Genomic DNA, 20,566 nt, shown 5'->3' on the forward strand with positions numbered 1-20,566 from the left:
ACAGCTGTGAGCCACACCCATGGGTGCTGGGAATTGAACTCAGGTCCTCTGGAAGAGCAGCAAGCGCTCTTACTCGGTGGGCCATCTCTCCATCCCCTCTGCTTCATTTATATATTTCCTAGTCTGAAGGAAGTTTGCTTGTTGGCCAGTGAGATGCTAAGCAGGTCAAAGCAGTTGCCATAAAAGCTCAATCAGGGCTCAGGACCCATAATTCACAAGGTAAGAACAGAAGGAACTCTTCTTCTGAAAGATGTCTCTTAACCTCTACACATGAACTTCTGCACTTGTGTGCACGCACGCTCGCAAACACACACACACACACACACACACACACACACAAATAATGATGATGATAACAATAAATACAAATGTTAAATTTTTTTTCCTGGGATCTAGAGTTGAATTACGAGATTCAGAATCTGGACAATGGAAACTAACTACTTGGGAAAAAGCATCTTCTTCTAGGTCGATAAATGAGAAATAAATAGAGAAAACATTTCTACAGGTGACCCTGAAAAGCATAAGACAGCCATTGATTTTCCGTACACCAATACCCTACCTGTGAACTCTCTCAGTAGTCACCCACTGGTCCCAAGCAAACGGAGTAAGAACTCTGGAGACAGCAGTAACCGCTAACTGACAATTGCGAATTTTGAATCAACCCCTTTGAATTTTAGTTTTATACTTCATAGCTGGGCCTGGCTGTAAGGCGAAACTCTTTAACAAGCACAACAAAAGATCTCTCCCACACCCACCTTTCCCTTTACCTCCTTAGAGGCAAGTCCAGGTTCTTAGCTAGCATGAACTGTAAAACATTAACAAAGGTAACAAGGAAGAGCCATGAAGTAGTTGGAAGACATGCATGGAGACACATGATTATCAGCACGGCATGGACAGGAGAAATCACCAAAGCACAAGCTGGGTTCCTACCAGACTAGGAAGGGAGGTGAATGGCTTTCTGCTAAATTCTGGTCACGACACTGTGTGTTTGGATGCCCACACCTAGCAGAATTACAGAGAGGAAGAAGTGCTTACTTGAGTAAGTGACGGGGTGGGGGGTGGGGGGTTGGGGGCTGGAATAGCACACAGAACTGCTTGTGCCTTTACTGAACTCTCTGGCTCGTCCTGACTTGTTCTCAGACTTATGCACTTATGAACTTTATACTTTAGGAATATGAAGTTTAGTGGATGGGCTTCACTGTGGTTGCTGTAACAAAGTATCCCATAACTGGCAGCTTAAAATAATGGTCATTTATTGTCACGTGGTTATAGAGGCTGGAGGTCAGAAATCAGAGACACTGTGTTTCAGTGCCCATGTTAGCAGGACCGCCCCCCCTCCAAAGGCTTGAGGGAAGACTATCTTCCTTGCCCCCTCTGACTTCTGGTGGATGTTGGCAGAACTCAGCTGCGTTGTCATCACTCTCCTTAAGGGCAGCATCTTCATGCCCTCTCTTCATGCCCTCTGCTCCATCTTCTCCACTTCATTGTGTGGACAAAGCCGACCTCACCTAAGAATTTAGGGCCCTTGATCTCCTCCTCCTCTTGAAATCTTTAAGTGAGTTACATCTCTTCTAGAGTTCCTTCTCCAGATAAGATAACATTCACAGGTTAAAGGTAGTAGAACCTGCTGCTGCCTCTGGGAGCTGCTATTTAGCCTAGGAGATCATAAAACTCCTTTACCAAAATCGTGGAGCAGACTGCCGTGAATGCAGGAAGTGTGACCATGCCTCCAGCATTGTGAAGGAGCTTGCTGTACAGATAAGGGGCTGTCCCTGTGGGGTGCCTGCAGGAACAGGCATGGTATTCTTGACAGGACAATAGATCCGCATGCTTTGAATTTAAGTTCAAATCTGAGCTATGCCCTAGCTTCCAGAGTGAGCACCTGTCTAACCTGTGGAATGTCTATGTTATCCACGCTAAGTGGACTGACGGCCAATTTTTCTGATTTTCCATTTGCAGTGATCACTACCAGCCTTTCCTTCTTATTGTTAGATGAGAGTCCAAGGGAGGAAGCCCAAGGGAAGTGGGCCCATGTAGTAAAGGATGGTTAGCATAATAAGAAAAAAACCCTGCAGCATTTTACTTAGTGTGCTCTCTCACGGGTTAAGTGGGGCATTGGTGGGGTTAGAATGTGGCTTAGATTTTTTTTTTTTTTTTTTCTTTTTGAGACGGAGCTTCTCTGTGTAGCCCTGGCTGTCCTGCAAACCATTCTGAAGACCAGACTAGCCTCGAACTCGGAGATCCGCCTGCCTCTGCCTCCCGAGTGCTGGCATCAGAGCTGTGTTCCTTCACCACCTGGCAAAATATGATGTTTTTATTCTTAACTGCTGGCTTCCTGCATCAGCATCTTAAATGCTGGGATGACAGGGCCATGCCATCTTCAAATTATTTTGTAAAAGTAAGTGCTGAAGAGTCGAGGCCAGGGGACCCATCTGTCACGTGAATGGTTTTCAGCGACTAGCGACTAAAGGCAAGGTCTGAACAAGATGTGAAAGAATCCGGATGCGTTGATTCCTATCTGTGATCTGTTCGTTCTAGCCGCCCAGCCCTTTCTTTCCCTTGGGTGTGCTGTAGGGAAGAGGAAGAGTGAGGCAACACCACAGCTCAGCTCTGGCAGCTCCGAGGTCTCGAGGCCAGCAAGCCCTGTGTTAAGGCTCTCTTCTATCACCTCTTAGCCTATAGCCCTGAACAAACTCTCAACCCCTGCCTAACCCAGTGTCCTCGCAGAAACATGGATGGACACCAATACTTTCCTTAGATGATGACGTAAAGCATGTGTAAGATGGTATAGTGACAACGTAACTTACTGACAACAAAGAGCAGCCAGGCTTAGCCAGACAGTGGTAGTGCATGCCTGTGGTGGTTTGTACTGCCTATACATAGAATCTGTGTGAATGCTTGGCCCATAGGGAGTGCCAGTATTAGGAGCTGTGGCTTTGCTGGAAGAAACGTGTTACTGTCGGAGCAGGTTTTAATTAAGGTCTCCTATGCTCAAGCTAAATCTAGTAACACAGTCCCCCTTCGCCTGCCTTATGAATCAAGATGTAGAACACTCCATTCCTTCTCCAGCACCATGTCTGCTTGCACACTGCCATACTTCCCACCATGATGATAATGGACTGAACCTCTGAACCTGCAAGCCAAGCCCAATTAAATGTTTTCTCTTATAAGAATCGCCTTGGTTGTGTTGTCTATAAAAATGAAACCCTAACTAAGATAATGTCTTTACTCCCAGCACTCTGGAGTAAGAGATAGGCCAGCCTGGTCTACAGACCTAGTTCTAGAACAGCCAGGGATACACAGAAAAGCCAAACCAAACAACCAAACGAAAACCAGCCTGACTTAGTGGTGCCCTTCTATAATCTCACTATTTTGGAGATGGAAGCAGGAGGATCAGAAGGTCAAGGCTAGTAAGCCTCTGCTACATAGAAAGTTAAAGGCTAGCCTGGGCTACATGAGCCCGTTTCCACAAAACTAAATAACAACAGTGACTGTGTTTTCTGTTCTTGCTTCCATAATACAATACTGTGGTTTGGGTAACTTAGAAAGCATATAAATTTAATCCCTGCAGGTTGGGAGGCTGGGAAGGCCAGGATGAAGACAGCAGATTAGGACTTAGTGAGGGTGCAGAGAGCAGCTGGGGTCACTACACGGCAGGAAGTTAAACACTGCAATAGGAGGAGGCATGTGCTCCCTCGAGTCTCTTTCATAAGGGTAAGAGTCCCGCTCACAAAGGTTCCACTCAGGCGAACCAGTCATCTCCCACAGACCCCAAAATACCAACATACTGGTGATTAGATTTCAACATGAATCCTGGGGAGATGAAACATTCCAAGTACAACACCTGTGTTCCATAATTTCCTGCATGAATTTTCTAGAAGGAAGAGCACAGTGTCAGATGGTCGGTAAGGGTCACCTCCCCTCTCTCCAGCCAGACTGAACCAGTCTGGATCTGTCTGTCACATCATCTACCCTGTTTTGAGCATCACGGCTCAATCACCAACAAGTCACTGAAAAATCTGACGCTTAAATATTAAGCGCATCTGAAGGTGTGAGGTATTTTGTCAAAAGGAAAACACGTGTTATACGGCAGAATTGTATTTTATATATTCTTTTAAACTTCAACTTGATTTCATTTTATGTGCGTGGGTGTTTTGCTTGCATGCATGTCTTGTGCACCACCAGCAGCATGCAGTGCCTTAAGAAAGCCAGAAAAGGACATTAGGCTGCCCTTGAGTACAGACTGATGTGAGCTGTCAATCACTGTGGGTGCTGGGATTCAAACCCAGGTTCTTTGGTAGATCAGCAAGAGCTCTTAACCACTGAGCCATCACTCCAGACCACTTTCATATTTCCTTGAAATTATTTTTAATGACATGGAGGCATGTGAGAAAAAGGAAATTATTTTTGAAGATGGGTCAGCATTAGCTAGTTTTCTGTTGCTGTAATACGATACCACAATCAAGGGCAACCTAGGGAGGAAAGCATTTTGGCCTGTTACGGCTTACAGTCCCAGAGTGTTAGAATCCATAATGGTGGTGATGGCAGGTTAGCAGAGGCAGATCCAGAAATCAAGAGATCACACTCACTTCCACCCTCATGAAGGAAGCAGAGAGAACAAACTGGAAGTGAACGAGGCTATGGACACTCAAAGCCACCCCTGACCTCTATGTAATTCCTCCTGCAAGGCTCTGGTTCCACCCCAAACAGCACCACCAAGTTCTCTAAGCCTATAGGGGAAAACTTCAATTCAAGTTCTAACCACACTGCCTAAATTTGCCTCAAACTCCAGGGCACAAGTGATCATTCACTCAAGTAGTTGGGACTAGAAGCATGCTCAGACCATGGACAGAAGTATGCTCAGACCATGTACAGGAAGCATGCTCAGACCATGGACAGGAAGCATGCTCAGACCATGGACAGGAAGCATGCTCAGACCATGTACAGGAAGCATGCTCAGACCATGGACAGGAAGCATGCTCAGACCATGGACAGGAAGCATGCTCAGACCATGCACTAGAAGCATGCTCAGACCATGTACAGGAAGCATGCTCAGACCATGGACAGGAAGCATGCTCAGACCATGGACAGGAAGCATGCTCAGACCATGGACAGGAAGCATGCTCAGACCATGGACAGGAAGCATGCTCAGACCATGGACAGAAGCATGCTCAGACCATGGACAGGAAGCATGCTCAGACCATGAACTAGAAGCATGCTCAGACCATGGACAGAAGCATGCTCAGACCATGGACAAGAAGCATGCTCAGACCATGTACAGGAGCATGCTCAGACCATGTACAATAAACATGCTTAGTACATGTAGAGCTATGTGCCAGTATTCTAGATAATGCTCTACACTGGCCTTTAAAATGTTTCTGTTTTGTTTTTATTTATTTATTTATTTATTTATTTAATTTTGACAGGATCTTACTAAATTTCCCAAGCTTTACAACAACGCCTGACTTCAGATCATAGTTTTTTTGTTTTTGTTTTTGTTTTTTTAAACTAGCAAACTATTTAACCCATCAACAGAAAAACATACCAAACCCACTTTTTGACTCTGTAGAAGAGACAACCATGTCCTCTACTTCTGTACAGAAGATACCCTCCTAAGTCTCAGGACCTGTGGATTTACCTCATATGGCAAAGGGATTTAGCAGATATGAGTATGTTAAGGATCTTGAGTGTGGTGGTTTGAGTACGAATGGCCCTTACTCAAACTACTACATAAATTTGGATGCTTGGTCATTAGGGAGTAGCACTACTTGACAGGGATTTGGAGGTAAGTCTTTAAGCCAGGCCCGGTGTCTCTCTTTCTACTTCCTACTGACTGCCAATCTGGATGTAGGACCCTCAGCTACCTCTGCAGCACCATGTCTCCCATGCACTGCCATGCTTCCTGTCATGACAACAATGGGCTAAATCTTTGAACCTGGAAGGACGTCTCAGCTAAATGTTTCTCTTTATAAGAGTTGTTGTGGTGTGTGTCTCTTCACAGCAACAGAACATTGACCGAGACATTAAGATAGAAATATTATTCATATAAGCCCAACGTAACCACAAGAGTCTTTAAAAATGGAAGGGGGGGTGCACTGGAGAGATGGCTCAGTGGTTAAGAGCACTGACTGCACTTCCAGAGGTCTTGAGTTCAAATCCCAGCAACCACATTGTGGCTTATAACCATCTGTAATGACATCTAGTGCCCTCTTTTGGTGTGTCTGAAGATAGCTACAGTGTACTTATATAAATGAAAATTAATAGAAATATGGAAGGGGGCACTGGGAAAATGTCAGAACAGAACAATACTATAGTTCTGGTGTTGGAGACAAAGGAAGGGATCCCTAGGTCAAAGAACTTGGATGGCCCGTGGAATCTGTAGAGGGCCAGGAAATGGATTCTTGCCTAGAATCTCGAAAATGGAACACAATTCGGGATTTCTGAAAGGCAGGATTACAGGTAAATCCGCTCACATTATTTAAGCCACCAAATGTGTGGTAATTTGTTACAGCTGCAAGTAAGGGACCAATACAACCCCAATACAACCTCCCTTGGCATGCTGGATCACAGTAAACGGTCATGTGAGCAGGAGACTTGGGATGGAGAGTGGGGTGTGCTATGGGGGGATGGGCGAGCATGAGGACTGACAACTGCCTGTCTTCTCCCAGCTTCACAGTGCAGCTTCCCATAACTAGAGTGCAGCAAAACAGGAGCTCTGCCTTTTGTGAGCATCTCCTCTAAGGGTTCTGATTCCAACAGCTCAAGTATTAATCTGCCCCTGCTTAGGGATGGTGAGTGGGCCACACTAGAGAACTGCTCGTGTCTATGTGTCTAGAGCTTACAATATAGGAGCTGATTGAATGTAATTCTAATTCCTAATAGATCAAATATGTAAGTACCCATGCAGACAAATAGATAGCCAGGGCCAGAAGTTAAAACTCTGAAAATGACCCAGAACACACACACACACACACACACACACACACACACACACACTGTTTTATGTGCTTATTTCAAGCAAAACCTTGTTGTAAAGTTAGAAGGAATGGGAGGGAGGTCTTTGCTCTCTCCTTTGTGTTTCCAGGATCTAGAACTCAGAAAGAAATGGAAAAGACCCTTCCAGAGCCTGTACCAAACCAGAACCCTCCCTAACTTCCTTCCCAGCTTACCTGTTTCCTTGTGAGGCGGTGAAGTGTTGCTCCAGGGGGTGTCATCTTCAAACTGGACCCAGTTGCTGATGGCTGAGGCCAGATCAGGTGTGGGCTGCACAGGGCTCCCCGGAGGGGAGGCTGCTTCAGAGATGAGGCCCATCTTTTCGGAAGAGTCGTCCTGCTCAGAGTGGGAAAGGTCCTGGGAGCCTTCATCCACTGCATGATTCTCCCCAGACGAGCTCTCAGACTGGTCTGAGGAAGAGGACAATCCCGGGGAGTGCTCTTCAGTGCTCCCTGCATCAGATACCAAACACGACCATTACACAACTGTCTCCCCCGGGGAAGGGATATGTATCTTCCTTCCTTATGGCGTGGTGTAGGGGATGGAGGCCATCAGTTGTTTTCATTGATTGTTCTCTGCTTTCGGGGGTGACGTAGTCAGTGTATACACACGAGGGGGTACAGTAGCCAAGTGTATACTGTGTGTACCCATTGAGGCTGGAGGTCAATACCGAGATGCTGTTCTTTACCCTCCACCTCACTTTTTGAGCCAGGGTCTTTCCCTGAACCTGGACCTCATTTGTTTGACTGGACTGGCTGGCCAGTGAGCCCAGGGACCTGCCTGCCAGTCCCCTCCCCCCATGCTGGGTCTGTAGTTGTGCACGGCTGGCTACTTTATGTGGATGTTGGAGACTGGGTTCAGGTCCCAATGCTCACAGCTGGTACTCCATCAGTTAAGCTATCTTGATAGCCCCTGCCCATTATTTTTAATCTCAGTATCTATGTCCAGCTTGAGGGCCACACATTCAAATGACAACAGAAAATATTCCTGAGCTGAGTAGGACAAATGAGAATCGGTATGGAATAGTGGGGTGGGGTCCATGGCTGAACAGTAGAGCTTCTTTTTGCACCAAAATAAAATAAAATAAGAGAAAACTTCAAACTCTGTTCTGGACAAACTAGTTCTCTGTAGGAACTTGGTACAAAACTCTTCTCAGATATTCCCGAGGATCTACCGACCCAACATCATATTCTTCCTTTTTCTCTGTCACACACATACACACAAACCCCAAAAACAAAACAACAAAACCAACCAACCAACAACAAAAAAACCCGAAACACAAAACAAAACAAATCAAAAACAACCCCCTCAAACCACCTAAACTAAGGAAAAACAGAAAAACAAAAACAAGAGATGAAAACAAACAAAAAAAATGAAAATCAGCAATAAAAAACCAAAACAACCCCCCACATTTGTGGTATCTGTACGTGAGTATGAGTAGGTGCACACACGTGCACATACATGTACGGAGGCCAGGAGAGATCACGTAACTCTCCTGCTCTATCCCACTTTGCTTTATCCTTTGAAAACAAGGCCGCTCACTGGATCTGGAATTGGACTGGTGGCCATTCAGCTGCAGCAATCTTCCTACTTAGTACCATCCACAGTGGTAGGGTTAGAGGTGCATGCAGCCATACTAGGCTTGTTCAACAGGCCCTGGCAATTTGAACTTAGGTCAATGGATGCATAGCAAGTTCATTTACTGAGTAAGTTTTTCTCCCAGCAGTCAAGATACGTTCTGAGTATGTATATCTCTGTATGAAGTACTTTCAGCACATCTCAATTCAGATGGCCACATTTAAGGCTGTCCATGTGGATACATCACTGGACTGTGTACCAATTGACTAACACTCTTTATCTGTGCTGAGGAGAGCCCAGCTGGTACAGGTGAAGTCAAAGCCATCCAACTGACATGGTGCTGCAAATATCCCTACATCTATCTTAACCTTCATCCCAGAGCAACACTCTCCTAAAGAACAATATGGTCACTTCTACGGTGGTCCGGGACAACAATGCTGATCTCTTTGCATGGACCACACACTCCACTAGGCATTTTATATCTGATGACAGATGCTTACAAAAGCTCCTGAGGCAGGCCCATAATCATTCCTCTTACATAGACAATGCAGCAATTCGGAAACAAATCATTCTGGAGGCTAGGCATGGTGTAAACCCAGCAGTCACTAGGCAGAGGTAAGAGGATGGCTGTGGAGTCAAGGCCAGCCTAGTGTACAAGGACAGCCAAGATTATAGTGTAAAAATATGCTTAGAACAGAAAGCCAGCCAGGTGTGGTGGCACATGCTGGTAGTCCCAGAATTTGGGAGGCAGAGGCAGGTGGATCTCCGAGTTTGAGGCTAGCCTGGTCTACTGAGCAAATTCCAGGACTCAGGACTACACAGAAGAAACCCTGTCTTGAAAAACAAGAAACAGAATGGAACAGGACAAAACAAGAAACCAAAAGAAATGCTAGAAAGATGTGGGTAACAGTGCTTGCTCTGGAACTGTGAGGACCTGAGTTCAAATCCTCAGTGCCCACAGAAAAAAACAAGCACGGCCACACACACCTATAACCTATTGAACAGAAACAAGCAGTTCTTAGGGAGCTTACTGGTCAACCAACCTAGCTAAAACAATGGGGTTCTGTTTTATGGGTAGATCCTGTGTCATGACAACTCAGAGAATGATGACAAGTGATGTCCTGCTCTATCCTCCACACAGATGGGCAGAGCATGTGCAGATGCCACACACCTGCCACCTCACTCTACACACAAATCGTTCACCCAAGGGCGTACCATTCACCTGTAATGAGAACAAGGTTAGAGTTTTGCAATCTGGCTCAGAACCTGTCTGTCACTTTTAACAACTACACTTTAAAACTAGAAAAATATGTACATGGCTGGTGGGAGTAACCACGAAAAGAGACCAACAATAAAACAATATATGATTAGAAGTTATGTCCCGGTGCTGAAGAGATGGCTCAGTGGTTAAGAGAGCTGACTGTTCTTCCAGAGGTTCTGAGTTCAAATCCCAGCAACCACATGGTGGCTCACAACCATCTGTAATGGGATCTGATGCCCTCTTATGATGATGTGTCTGAAAACAGCTACAGTATACTCATATAAATAAAATAAATAATAAAATTAAAAAAAAAAAAAGAAGTTATGTCCCTTGGAAGAAATAGGCATGTGCCCTTCATGTTCCCGGGGTTTTGGTGATGCCTCAAGCTGAGAAGACACCCTCCTCTGCTACTGAATGAAAAAAATCCATGTGTACCTGTGGTAAGGGACCGAGTGACTTCTTCTTTTTTCCTTTATTAGAATTCCATCTGTGAATGACCAAGAATCAGACTTACCCTCTAAAGAGGTAGGGAACAATGGCTCTTCACTGAAAGAGACCCACTCTGACTGGTGGGTGGCTATGACATGGTCCAAGGTCGTCATGCTAAGAGGATGCTGTTCATCGTCACGCAGCTGACCTCAAGTGGACCCCAGAAAGATGTCTGGGGTAAATGTGGCGGCACACAGAGGTCTTGTGAACGGCAGCACTCAGAAAGGAGATAAGGCCAGTCCTCCTTGCCTTTGGTTAATTTGCCAGGCAGAGATCTGTTTAAATAAGAAAATAAATGGAAATTGGTAAACATTGCATTATGTTGAATCTACACAGGTTTGCTTGCGCTTTGAACTCCATGAGGAGGTTTTGGGCAGTTTCCAACGTGCCAGATTTTGTGGCAACTTCTTTTTTCTATCAACCACTCTCTGTTAACACCAAGATCCCCAGAAAAAGATTTAGAACAGACCACCAATTAACCGCTCAAATGTTAGCAGTTAAGAGTTCCCAATTTCCCCACCCTGTTTCAGAAACACTGTCATCCACAATGGGAGGCTAACGGTCCTTATTAAGTATTAAAGATGTGTTCAGAGTGCTTTCACCATTTTTACAAAGATGGAGAAATAAAAGCACACTCCTTTCCGTGAAGCCAGAGTGCTTTCTTGCCTCAGGCAAGTAACTTTTCCAGAGTCTGATTTGAATCTCTGGCTGAAACCCAGCAGCTCCCAGATGGCATCTCTAACCATGATTAACCAATCAAGTAGAAACAAAATAAAGCAAAACAATCATAAAGTCAACTCTTGTTCATTTATGTAAAAGGCTGGGGAATATTTGCTCTACTGGAAAAAATGAGTTAAATACATTTTCAATCCAGGTCAGTTTGAATTAGTATATAAACGTCAAATCTTTACTTGCACAGCAATTATGTTCTGTGGATGTTTCAATATTACTTCATTGGCTCAGTTTCTTCACGTCTTTTTACAACTGGAACCTAGCTCTTGATCTTCTGATGACTGAATGAGGATTAATGCAAAATTAATGTGATTTTGCAGATGAGCTAGTCTTCAGCACTACTGTTCTTGCTAAGCGAATACGCTATTCAGATGGTTCTAGAATGATGTAACTCAGCTGTCACAATAACAATAATAGTTAGACTTTGTTCTAGGTTTTTATCTTCAGTGAACAATTTATACTGAGAGAAAAATCAGTAAAGAAAATATTTAATAGTTTTGCCTTGTTTGATGGGATAAAGACTTTTTTTTATACTTCTTAAAGCAACTGCTTATGTTAAAATTTATAGTTGTCAGAAACCTATTTTTGTACAGTCCTTCACTTAAGTGATTAGTGTACTGGTTTGTTGTTTGTTTGATTGCTTGTTTTTTTGAGACAGTCTCATATGTCCAAGGCCATCTTTGCTATATGGAAAAACTTCTTATCTTCCTGCACCCACCTCCTATGCTGAGACTAAAGGTATACAGCAGTATGCTCGGTTTAAATCAGTGATTCTCAACCTGTATGTCTCAGCCCCTTTCGGAATACAATGACTCTTTTACAGGGGTCACCTATCAGATATCCTGCAATCAAATATTTACATTAAGATTCATCACACTAGCAAAATTGCAGTCATGAAGTAGCAATGAACATAATTTTATGGTTGGGGGTCACCACATCATGAGGAACTGGGTTAAAAGGTCAAGGCATTATGAAGACTGAGAAGTACTGGGTTTAAGTTGTGCTGTGGGTCAAACTCAGGACTTCCTGCAAGGAAGGTGAGCACTCTACCAACTGAGTTACTTTAGCAGCCCTCATCCTCCATGTCAGATGACTAGATCATGTGACAAAATAGTATTTTTTTATAGATTAAAAAGGATCTGAGTAGAGAGAAAATTAGGTGACACTAAAATGTGCCCCTGGCAGTCCTAAAATGCTTCTTCTAGGGCTATAAGGAGAAAAATGTCATTGTCTTATGTCATTGACTCGTTTCTCATGGAGGTATTCTATATAAAAGAACCAACAAAGAGAAGCCACAACAACCAAGTACTCTGGGAAAAAAATCTGTGGGTAACAGAGCCAATCCCTGAACCAAGGTCCTCTGATGCCAAAATCTTCAATCTGTAATCTTCAAGTTACAAACACACACACAAACACACACACACACACACACACACACACACACACACACACACACACAAAGTATATGCACACTGTCAGACACCTAAGTAGTTTACGGACATCAACTGCAATGAACTGTGCTGACACCTCCTGAGAGATTCCCGTGTGGATACCTGCCAGAACACCCAAGGCGCACAAAGGATGGAATGTACAGAAGTCTCTAGTCCAAGGCCCTCCCTGAGATCCTTTACTAGCCACAGGCCTGGACATGTACAAGCATCCTGGAGAATGCTGCTGTCCTAAAGCAGATCTTACCTCGAGTAATTCAGCCACAAACACAAGCACTGCTTCCCATGCCTGCGAGCTTTTCTTTAGTCCCGCCAACGTTAGTGCCGGTGTCACTCAGGGTGGTTGGTAATGGCTGTGAGCCAAGATAAGACAGCAAAACCGAAGAGTGGGGCTTCGGCTTCTCAGAAACAGCAGCTGGATGTGAGGCCGCGCCCCCGCTGGGCCTCTCGGAAAGAAAACCACAATACGAGGCATGTGCTGACACATGCCTCGTCACAGCTCCATGGGCAAAACATCCAGCTTATCCCACCGTGGGGAGCCCAGCAAAATCCATGCATAAGTGGGGTTGGAGAGATGGACAGGGAGAGGGAAAGAAAACGTGAAGGGGGGCAGGAAACCCTAAGAACAGGTAGGCTCTTCAGGATGAATAGTTCCTAGGTGTGTGTGTGTGTGTGTGTGTGTGTGTGTGTGTGTGTACCTTGCCATGTGAGTTCCAGGTATAGAACAAATGTCATCAGTACTGGTAGCAAGAGCCTTTGCCTGCTGATCCTTCTCATGGCTCAATGAATACATGACTGGTGTCCTAGTTAGGGTTACTATTGCTGAGAAACACCATGTTCAAAGGACTCAGTGGGATTGTGAACACCAAGTGTTCAGTCGTGGGCACAATAAGCCTTCTGCAATAACGAGACAGATAGGCTGCAGCTACTGAGCAGCGACCGGGTAGACTGATGCCCTAGCACGCATGAGGCCCTGTACTATGACTGTGTAAACTGAGCATGCTGGTACTCACCTGCAAACCCAGCACTCAGGCTCTAGAGGCAGGAGGACTAGAAGTTTGAGGCTATCCTCAGCTACAATTTGAGACTAGCCTAGGGTTTCATGAGACTCTGTCTCAGAAAGAAACAAAACAGTGACAGTGATAGCAGGTGACCTCACAGAGGAATTACCCGGTGACAGGCACCATTCCAAGATGCTGCCCATTGTCATCACAGCTGCTGTTCAGTCTCACCCGAGGTGCTACAGCTGTTGTAGAATACAGATCTACAAAGCTGTCCCATTGCTGTCATTAACGAATCCATCCCCTCTCCAGTGATTTGCCCTCTCACTCATGATTAGAGCAGGTCTCTCAGATGCTAAGTGCTTGGTCACAGGGGGCCCAGAGGCCAGTGCTGAAACTTCCTCTTGGCAGACAGACAGACAGACAGACGCATGTTCTGCCTGAGAAACCAAACTATCACTCAGCAGGAATACACAAAAGAAAAGCCCGGAGGAATTCTCCACTCTTCCTTAGCTTATTCCTTTAGACCAGATATGAGCCAAAGGAAGGCTGACAGGACAGGAGTTGCCGGGAACCTCCCAGCATGTCACTGAGAAATGCATTCTAGGTACATGTCGTGAGAAGCTCGACACTCGGAGCTCAAAACCCACAGAGGAACCCAGTAATTGTGAAGCTCAGTTCAGGCTGGAATTAGTTCCTCAGTAGAAACCTCACGCCACTTTTAGCCTGTGAATCATGAAGTGAGGCTTGGAGTCACCACAGATGAGCAGTGACTCACAGTCAGCAGCAGGAGCGACGTGGAGACAACAGAGATCCCAAGGAAGACTTTGGGATGCCATTGTAAGGACACCTCTCGCCTTCGGCAGCATCATTTAGGCCTGACATCATGGAGAAGGAGAATGCAGTCATCTGACCGCAGAGGCATCAGAAGGAGATCATCTTAGGCCAGTCCCTCACACTCACGAGCTCTGTGCTCCCGGGAACGTGTGAGCTGTTCTTCGAGACAGCAACCCTCAAGCAGACATAACTTAGTGGAGGGAGACAGAAAAGCAAACAAGTGTGGGGTGCAGGGGTGCTGTGACTGTCAGCCATGGAGAGTCCTCCGAGAGATGGAGAAACAAAGGCCTGGAGCAGGTTGCATAGATATGAAGGAAGCCCTGGGCTCTGGAACACTAATGGGTAAGAGTAAGACTATGCTAGGAGTCGGGTGGTGGTATCATACACCTTTAATGCCAGTGCTTGGGAGGCAGAGGCAGGCAGATCTCTGAGTTCGAGGCCAGTCTGGTCTACAGAGTGATTTCCAGGATAGCCAGGGCTACACAGAGAAACCGTATCTCAAAAAAACCAAACCAAAAAAAAAAAAAAAAAAGGGCGACAGAGGGATCAGTGAGAAAGTAAGTCCTTGGTAATCTCTGGACAGTCTGATGAGAATAGAGGTTTGTATTGGGAAACGTGGAAGAGAAGGATGAAGGGACCTTAGAAGCCAAGGGGAAGATGGCACGGAAAAGGAAAAGGTGCTAAAGGTTTAGGACTGGACAGTGACTCAAGCACATGCTTCTAAGAGATCAGCATTGCTCACCATGCTCAGCAGCTGCTGGAAGATGAGTTAGCAGTTACAGCATTTCTTGTGTGCCCTATAGTCAAGGGGCTGACACCACCGGGAACTGGTACTAGGAATGCTGCAGTGAGTACAGTGAGTTCAGAACTTCAGGAGTGGGTTATAATGCAAGAGAACAGCACCGTCTTTGCATAGTTCACAGGCAACTTCAGAGGTCTAGACAGTCACCTCTGTTCCCAAGCCTATTCGGATGGCCTGTTCTGCAGAACTGCGGGGGTCCAGTAAAGGTCCAGAGACTACCTCGGGTTTGTCTGTACCTTCAACTAGAAGAGGATGGTGCTCTGAGCATAAGACAAGCCCTTGTTGATGTCAAGTAGTGCTTACTGGCAGGGACCTGATATGGATGCTTCCTCAGAGGCTCTGCCAGAACCATACTGATACAGAGGAGGATGCTTGCAGCTAACCATTGGACTGAGCACGGGGACCCCAATGGAGGAGCTACAGAAAGGACTGAAGGAGCTGAAAAGTTTAGCAACATCATCAGAAGAACAAAATTATTAACTAACAAAACCCACCACAGCTCCCAGGGACTAAAACACCAACCAATGAGCACACATGGAGAGACCCATGGCTTCATTTGCATATGCAGCACAGGATAGCATTTTCTGGCATCAATGGGAGGAGAGGCCTTTGGTCCAGTGAAGGCACTTTTTCCCAGTGTAGGGGAACACCAAGGTGCTGATGTGGGAGAGGGTGGTTTGTAGAGGGAGCACCTTCATGGAGGCAATGAAAGGGGGAGGGGATGGGGTGGAAAGAAGATAACACCTGAAATGTAAATATAGAGAATGTGGAGGAGGAAGAGGAAGAGGAGGAAGAGGAGGAAGAGGAAGAGGAGGAGGAGGAGGAGGAGGAGGAGGAGGAGGAGGAAGAGGAAGAGGAAGAAGGAGAAGGAGAAGGAGAAGGAGAAGGAGAAGGAGAAGGAGAAGGAGAAGGAGAAGGAGAAGGAGAAGAAGAAGAAGAAGAAGAAGAAGAAGACAAAGCCCTTTGGGACTGAGACACAGCTATGGCACAGCTAGCCTGCAACTGCTTATCTGAGAGGGGCAGGAGCGGTGTCAGGTGCAGTGAATGAGTCTGAAGAACCTCTTTAGGCCAGCTCTCTCCACTTTTACAGCTTCAGCTGGGTTCAGCCTTCACTACTTCTCTAGTTACTAGTCCTTTTCTGTCTCTCTGTGCTCCGCCTTATCCTGTGGCCTATTATACAACCTATTATGCTAGATAAAACCTCCTCAACGGCTACTTGCAAAATAAAGCAAAGGCTCCCTGAGCGCAGGGGGCTGCGCAGCCTGCCTGCTGCTAGCTCTCCGCATTGCATACAGCACGGAGTACCTGTCAGGAGCTCGGTAAAGGCTGCGCTCCAGGGCAGGCGTCTATCCTCATCTGTTTCGCCCCATGTGAATTCCCTCTTCCCGACAAACTGAATTATTTTCTACTAAAGGCTGTTTTGGTGAATGCTTTGTTCTATTCGGTCATTTGTTTATATATTTATCTATTTAATAAGCCCAAGATCTTCCCTTTGGGATATGTTTCCCCTACACTGTTATTTAATGGGCTCCTACTCCTCTTAAAATCTTAGCTCCTTCTTCATCACAGGTTTTAACTCAACCAGCATTAAATCATTGGTTCTCAGCCTTCCCAATGCTGCGGCCCTTTAATGCAGCCCCTCACATTGTAGTGACCCCCTACCACTGACCCACAGGTTGAGAGGAGTATGGGTCAATGCTCTCTCAGTAGTGGCCATTCAACCCAAAGGAACAGAAGACAGATTCTTTTTGCTATGAAATGTTCATAATGGCAACGTTTGTTGTGCTGTTATTGTTGCTTATTTCGGTTTTCTTTTCCCACCCAATATCCAAAATCTCCATGTTTTGAAAAGAAAAAAAAAAGGTGGTTTCTGTCCCTTTGTCAGCAGGTGTTGGGATCTTGAGAAAGCGCTGAATGGTACCTGGACTTTGAAGGATACATAAGTAGCTTGTGAGCAATGGAAATCTGGTACACGCCCAGTGGTAGTAGCATCTGGATTCAGTAGTGATAAAAGCAAATATAACATCCAACACCCTGGCTCTGGTCACTGCCAGCTGTCTTGTGATTCTTAACCTATATTCCAAGCCAAGTTTGGCAGCTGACGACCCAGTGACTTCTCCAATACCTTCCATAAACTCATTTCCTTCTTACATTAGGCAGACTCAGTTTCTGTTGCATCGGTTAAGAATGCAGACGGTGTCCATCCCCAGCTTCCACTAGCCTCACACTCCATTCCCAGCTGTTCTGGGTACAGATGCTACTGCGACCCACACTCATTTATCCAGTCATGATGAATGGTTAGCTGCCAGCCAGTCTGAGAGTTTCCAGAGGGAAGGGGATGTATCTTTCATGTTGCCGCCAACATTCTTTTTGTTTTATTTTTTTTTTGAAGATTTATTTATTATATTTACATGAGTACACTGTAGCTGTCCTCAGAAATACGAGAAGAGGGCATCAGATTCTATTATAGATGGTTGTGAGCCACCATGTGGTTGCTGGGATTTGAACTCAGGGCCTCTGGAAAAGCAGTCAGTGCTCTCAATCTCTGAGCCATCTCTCCAGCCCCCAACATTTTTTTAATAGTTATTTTTTTTTCTTTTATTGAAAATAAATTTTCTTTCCTAACATACTGCATCCTGATTATGGTGCCCCCCCCCCCCGGCTTTTCCTTCCCAGTTCCTCTCTAGTTCCCCTCCCATCAAAGTCTACCCCTTTCTGTCTCTCATTAAAAAACAAACAAACTTCTAGGGAATAATAAAATAAAATACAATAAAATAGAATAAAAACTAACACACTGGAATAGGATAAAACAAATAAAAGGAAAAGAGCCCAAGAGAAGGCACAAGAAACAAGAAACACACTTGGGGATTCCACAATAGCACCGAAAGCTATAATATGTACCCAAAGGCTCCTCGGATTGACTACTAGTGGTCTTTGTGACCTTCTTGGTTCAAACAGCATAGTCAGGAAGCTAAATGGTTTCAGTCAGGGGATATGCACTCCAGTCCTCCCAAAGATTCTCTGAGCTTGCTCTGACAGGCCTCTGCCTCCTCCCCTCTGCCTCCCCATACAACCTTTGTCTCTTGCCTGACTTTAGGCTGCTTCTAAATGTGTGTGTGCTGGGATCTTGATGTCCTCGGGTCAGTTCTCAGGGCAGTTCCAAGGAGGCAGAACCTTTAAACAGTGGAGCCTCATAGAAGATAAATTAGGTCCGAGATGCTCTACACTCATGCACAGACTGATGCTGTCTCATAAGGACAGGCTCTTGTAAACTACAGTTGCCTCACGCTGCCTCCCAACCAGCTTTTCCATCCAGGATGTTGGTGCCATGCTGTCTGAACCTTCTGGGCACTAGTAGAATCATGAGCCAAACAAACCCCTCTACTTTACACATAGCCTTGTGTCAGAAATTTGGTGATAGCGATGGCAAATGTGACAAGGAATATCCTGCAGAGTCCACCAGCTAAAATAGCTCAGCAGGAGTGCTGTGATCCCGGCAGTCAGGAAATTTCCCTGGGACAGAGCTGAGGTGATACTTGGTGAAGTTCACCTGGCAAGTTTTCCTGACCCCCTGGAAGAAAATTTTGTATTTCATTGTGAGCAATGCCTGGATTGTCATTTTCATGATGAATTACTGCTGATAGGCCACTTTGGTGCCAGTTATAGCCAGAATTGGGGGTCCTTCCCTAAAATATATCCTCCTGGTTGTGTTCACATTTTTTTTTTAAAGATACCAGCTCAGATAATCTAAAGGTAATTTTCTAATACCTCATTTCTGATCTGGGAAAATACACCTTCTACTTGGAAATCAATTCAAAGTTTTCCTGACCTTTTATAAGCCAGGAGAAAAAAGAAGGGTCTCAGATAGCTGACTTGTAATTCCCTCCAGAGATGAGGCAATGTTTTATCTTCAAATCCCAACTTCAAATTACCTGACTACATGATTTTTTTTTTCCTTCAAAATGTTCTTTGAGCTATCCAAACAATACTCGGGCCCCACGTTCAGAGTCAAAGATCAAAGTCACACTTGGCTTGAAAAACTGATTAGGCTTTGCCTCTGGTCTCTGGCTCATTCCTGAGTCAGTCGTCCTGAGAGACAGGCATCCTAGGAACCAGTGTGTCACAGAACTCTGTGGTCTCATAAGGTCTGCAGAGCATACTCTACGGTCAGGTAATGGCTTACTCCACCTCGGAAAGTTCACCTTGGCTTAACTTAGCTCCGTGGATTATTTCAATTTCTTACTGCTATTTGGGAGTTTCCTTTGTTGAGGACTGAACTCAAGGCCTTCTACATCTATCAATGGGCCTATACTTCAGACCTAAATTCATCTGTACAGTTACCCAGAGATAAGTACCACAGGTCACTGGGCTCTGCACTCTGCCCTACACCAAATCCACAGGTACAACACTGTTAGTATTTAAACATCCTCTTCCTCTCACCACCCAGCACCTAGGATGGTTGCACTACCAATTTAAGTCAGGCACATTCCTAGACTTGTGTCTGAAGCCTCCTTGGACTGTGGGGTAACTGGTCCCCAACTTCTGACCAATCGGACTTAAAGGGAGGAGACAATGGTGAGTTATACAGCTCTGGCAAGTGTTTTCTTATCTTCGTTTTGTTCTTCTGGGGAAGACAGCTGTAGCTCGGGTAACTGTGATCCTTCTCGTGTTGAATTATAAATTATTCTACGTTCCTTTTGGACATACAGCAATGGTTGCTGGAAGTAGAGTTATCATGACTCCGAGGACCATGACCATTGGTCCTAATGTCATCAAGCCACTGTACCAGCATCCACAATCACTCACCTATTTATGGTTATGTGGGGAGATATTTTTGTTTGTACTATTATTACTAGATCTTCTGATATACAGATAAATGAATGTGATGCCGTTTTGGTTTTTTTTGTTTTGTTTTTTTTTTTTTTTTTTTTTTTTTACAGCGAACAGAGTGCTGAGATGATCTCTTAGGATCCCCACATCCTGGTTTCAGTCCAGTAGTGATGTTTCTCCTGTGCTCATTGCCCAGCACAATGGATATTATGGATACAATTAAGTTTACTGCTCAGTGGACCCTAAGAAGTGGAGAGTAGGCCAGTGTGCCCATCCTAACGGAGGAGGCCTTTAAACAGGGACTACAGGAAGTGAATTCTGTCACAGGTCAAAGTCCGAGAGACCCCTGAGTTCCTGTGAGCACACTTCCAGCCACCCGTGGGTTTACACCGTGGGTCCAGCTGACAGAGAACCCACCCAGCTGTGGGACAGTAAGCAGAGGCTCTTTACATCTCTGATGAGTGATTTGTTGCATGTCATCAGAAAATGATTATGTTACTTGGCAAAACTTCTGCTTTGGGTTAGTTAAAAGAAAAAATTACAAGTTCTTTTGTTTTGTTGGTTTTTTTTTTTTTATAGGACAGAGCAACAAATA

At 45.1% G+C, this 20,566-nt stretch overlaps 1 protein-coding gene across 1 annotated transcript in view; it reads right to left on the reverse strand.

Moving 5' to 3' along the window:
* STON2 (stonin 2) overlaps positions 1 to 20,566 on the reverse strand; it is a 132,789-nt gene that overhangs the window by 89,804 nt on the left and 22,419 nt on the right. Inside the window, exons 2-3 of the mRNA XM_080916057.1 lie at positions 10,347 to 10,596; positions 7,170 to 7,445 (exon numbers count right to left, since the gene is read on the reverse strand). Coding sequence (XP_080772183.1) covers positions 7,170 to 7,445; positions 10,347 to 10,434 — 364 coding nt within the window. The 5' untranslated portion in view covers positions 10,435 to 10,596. The remainder of the gene's footprint in view (positions 1 to 7,169; positions 7,446 to 10,346; positions 10,597 to 20,566) is intronic.

Source organism: Micromys minutus (assembly GCF_963924665.1).
Source record: "Micromys minutus genome assembly, chromosome: 1".
NCBI classification, from domain to species: Eukaryota; Metazoa; Chordata; class Mammalia; order Rodentia; family Muridae; genus Micromys; species Micromys minutus.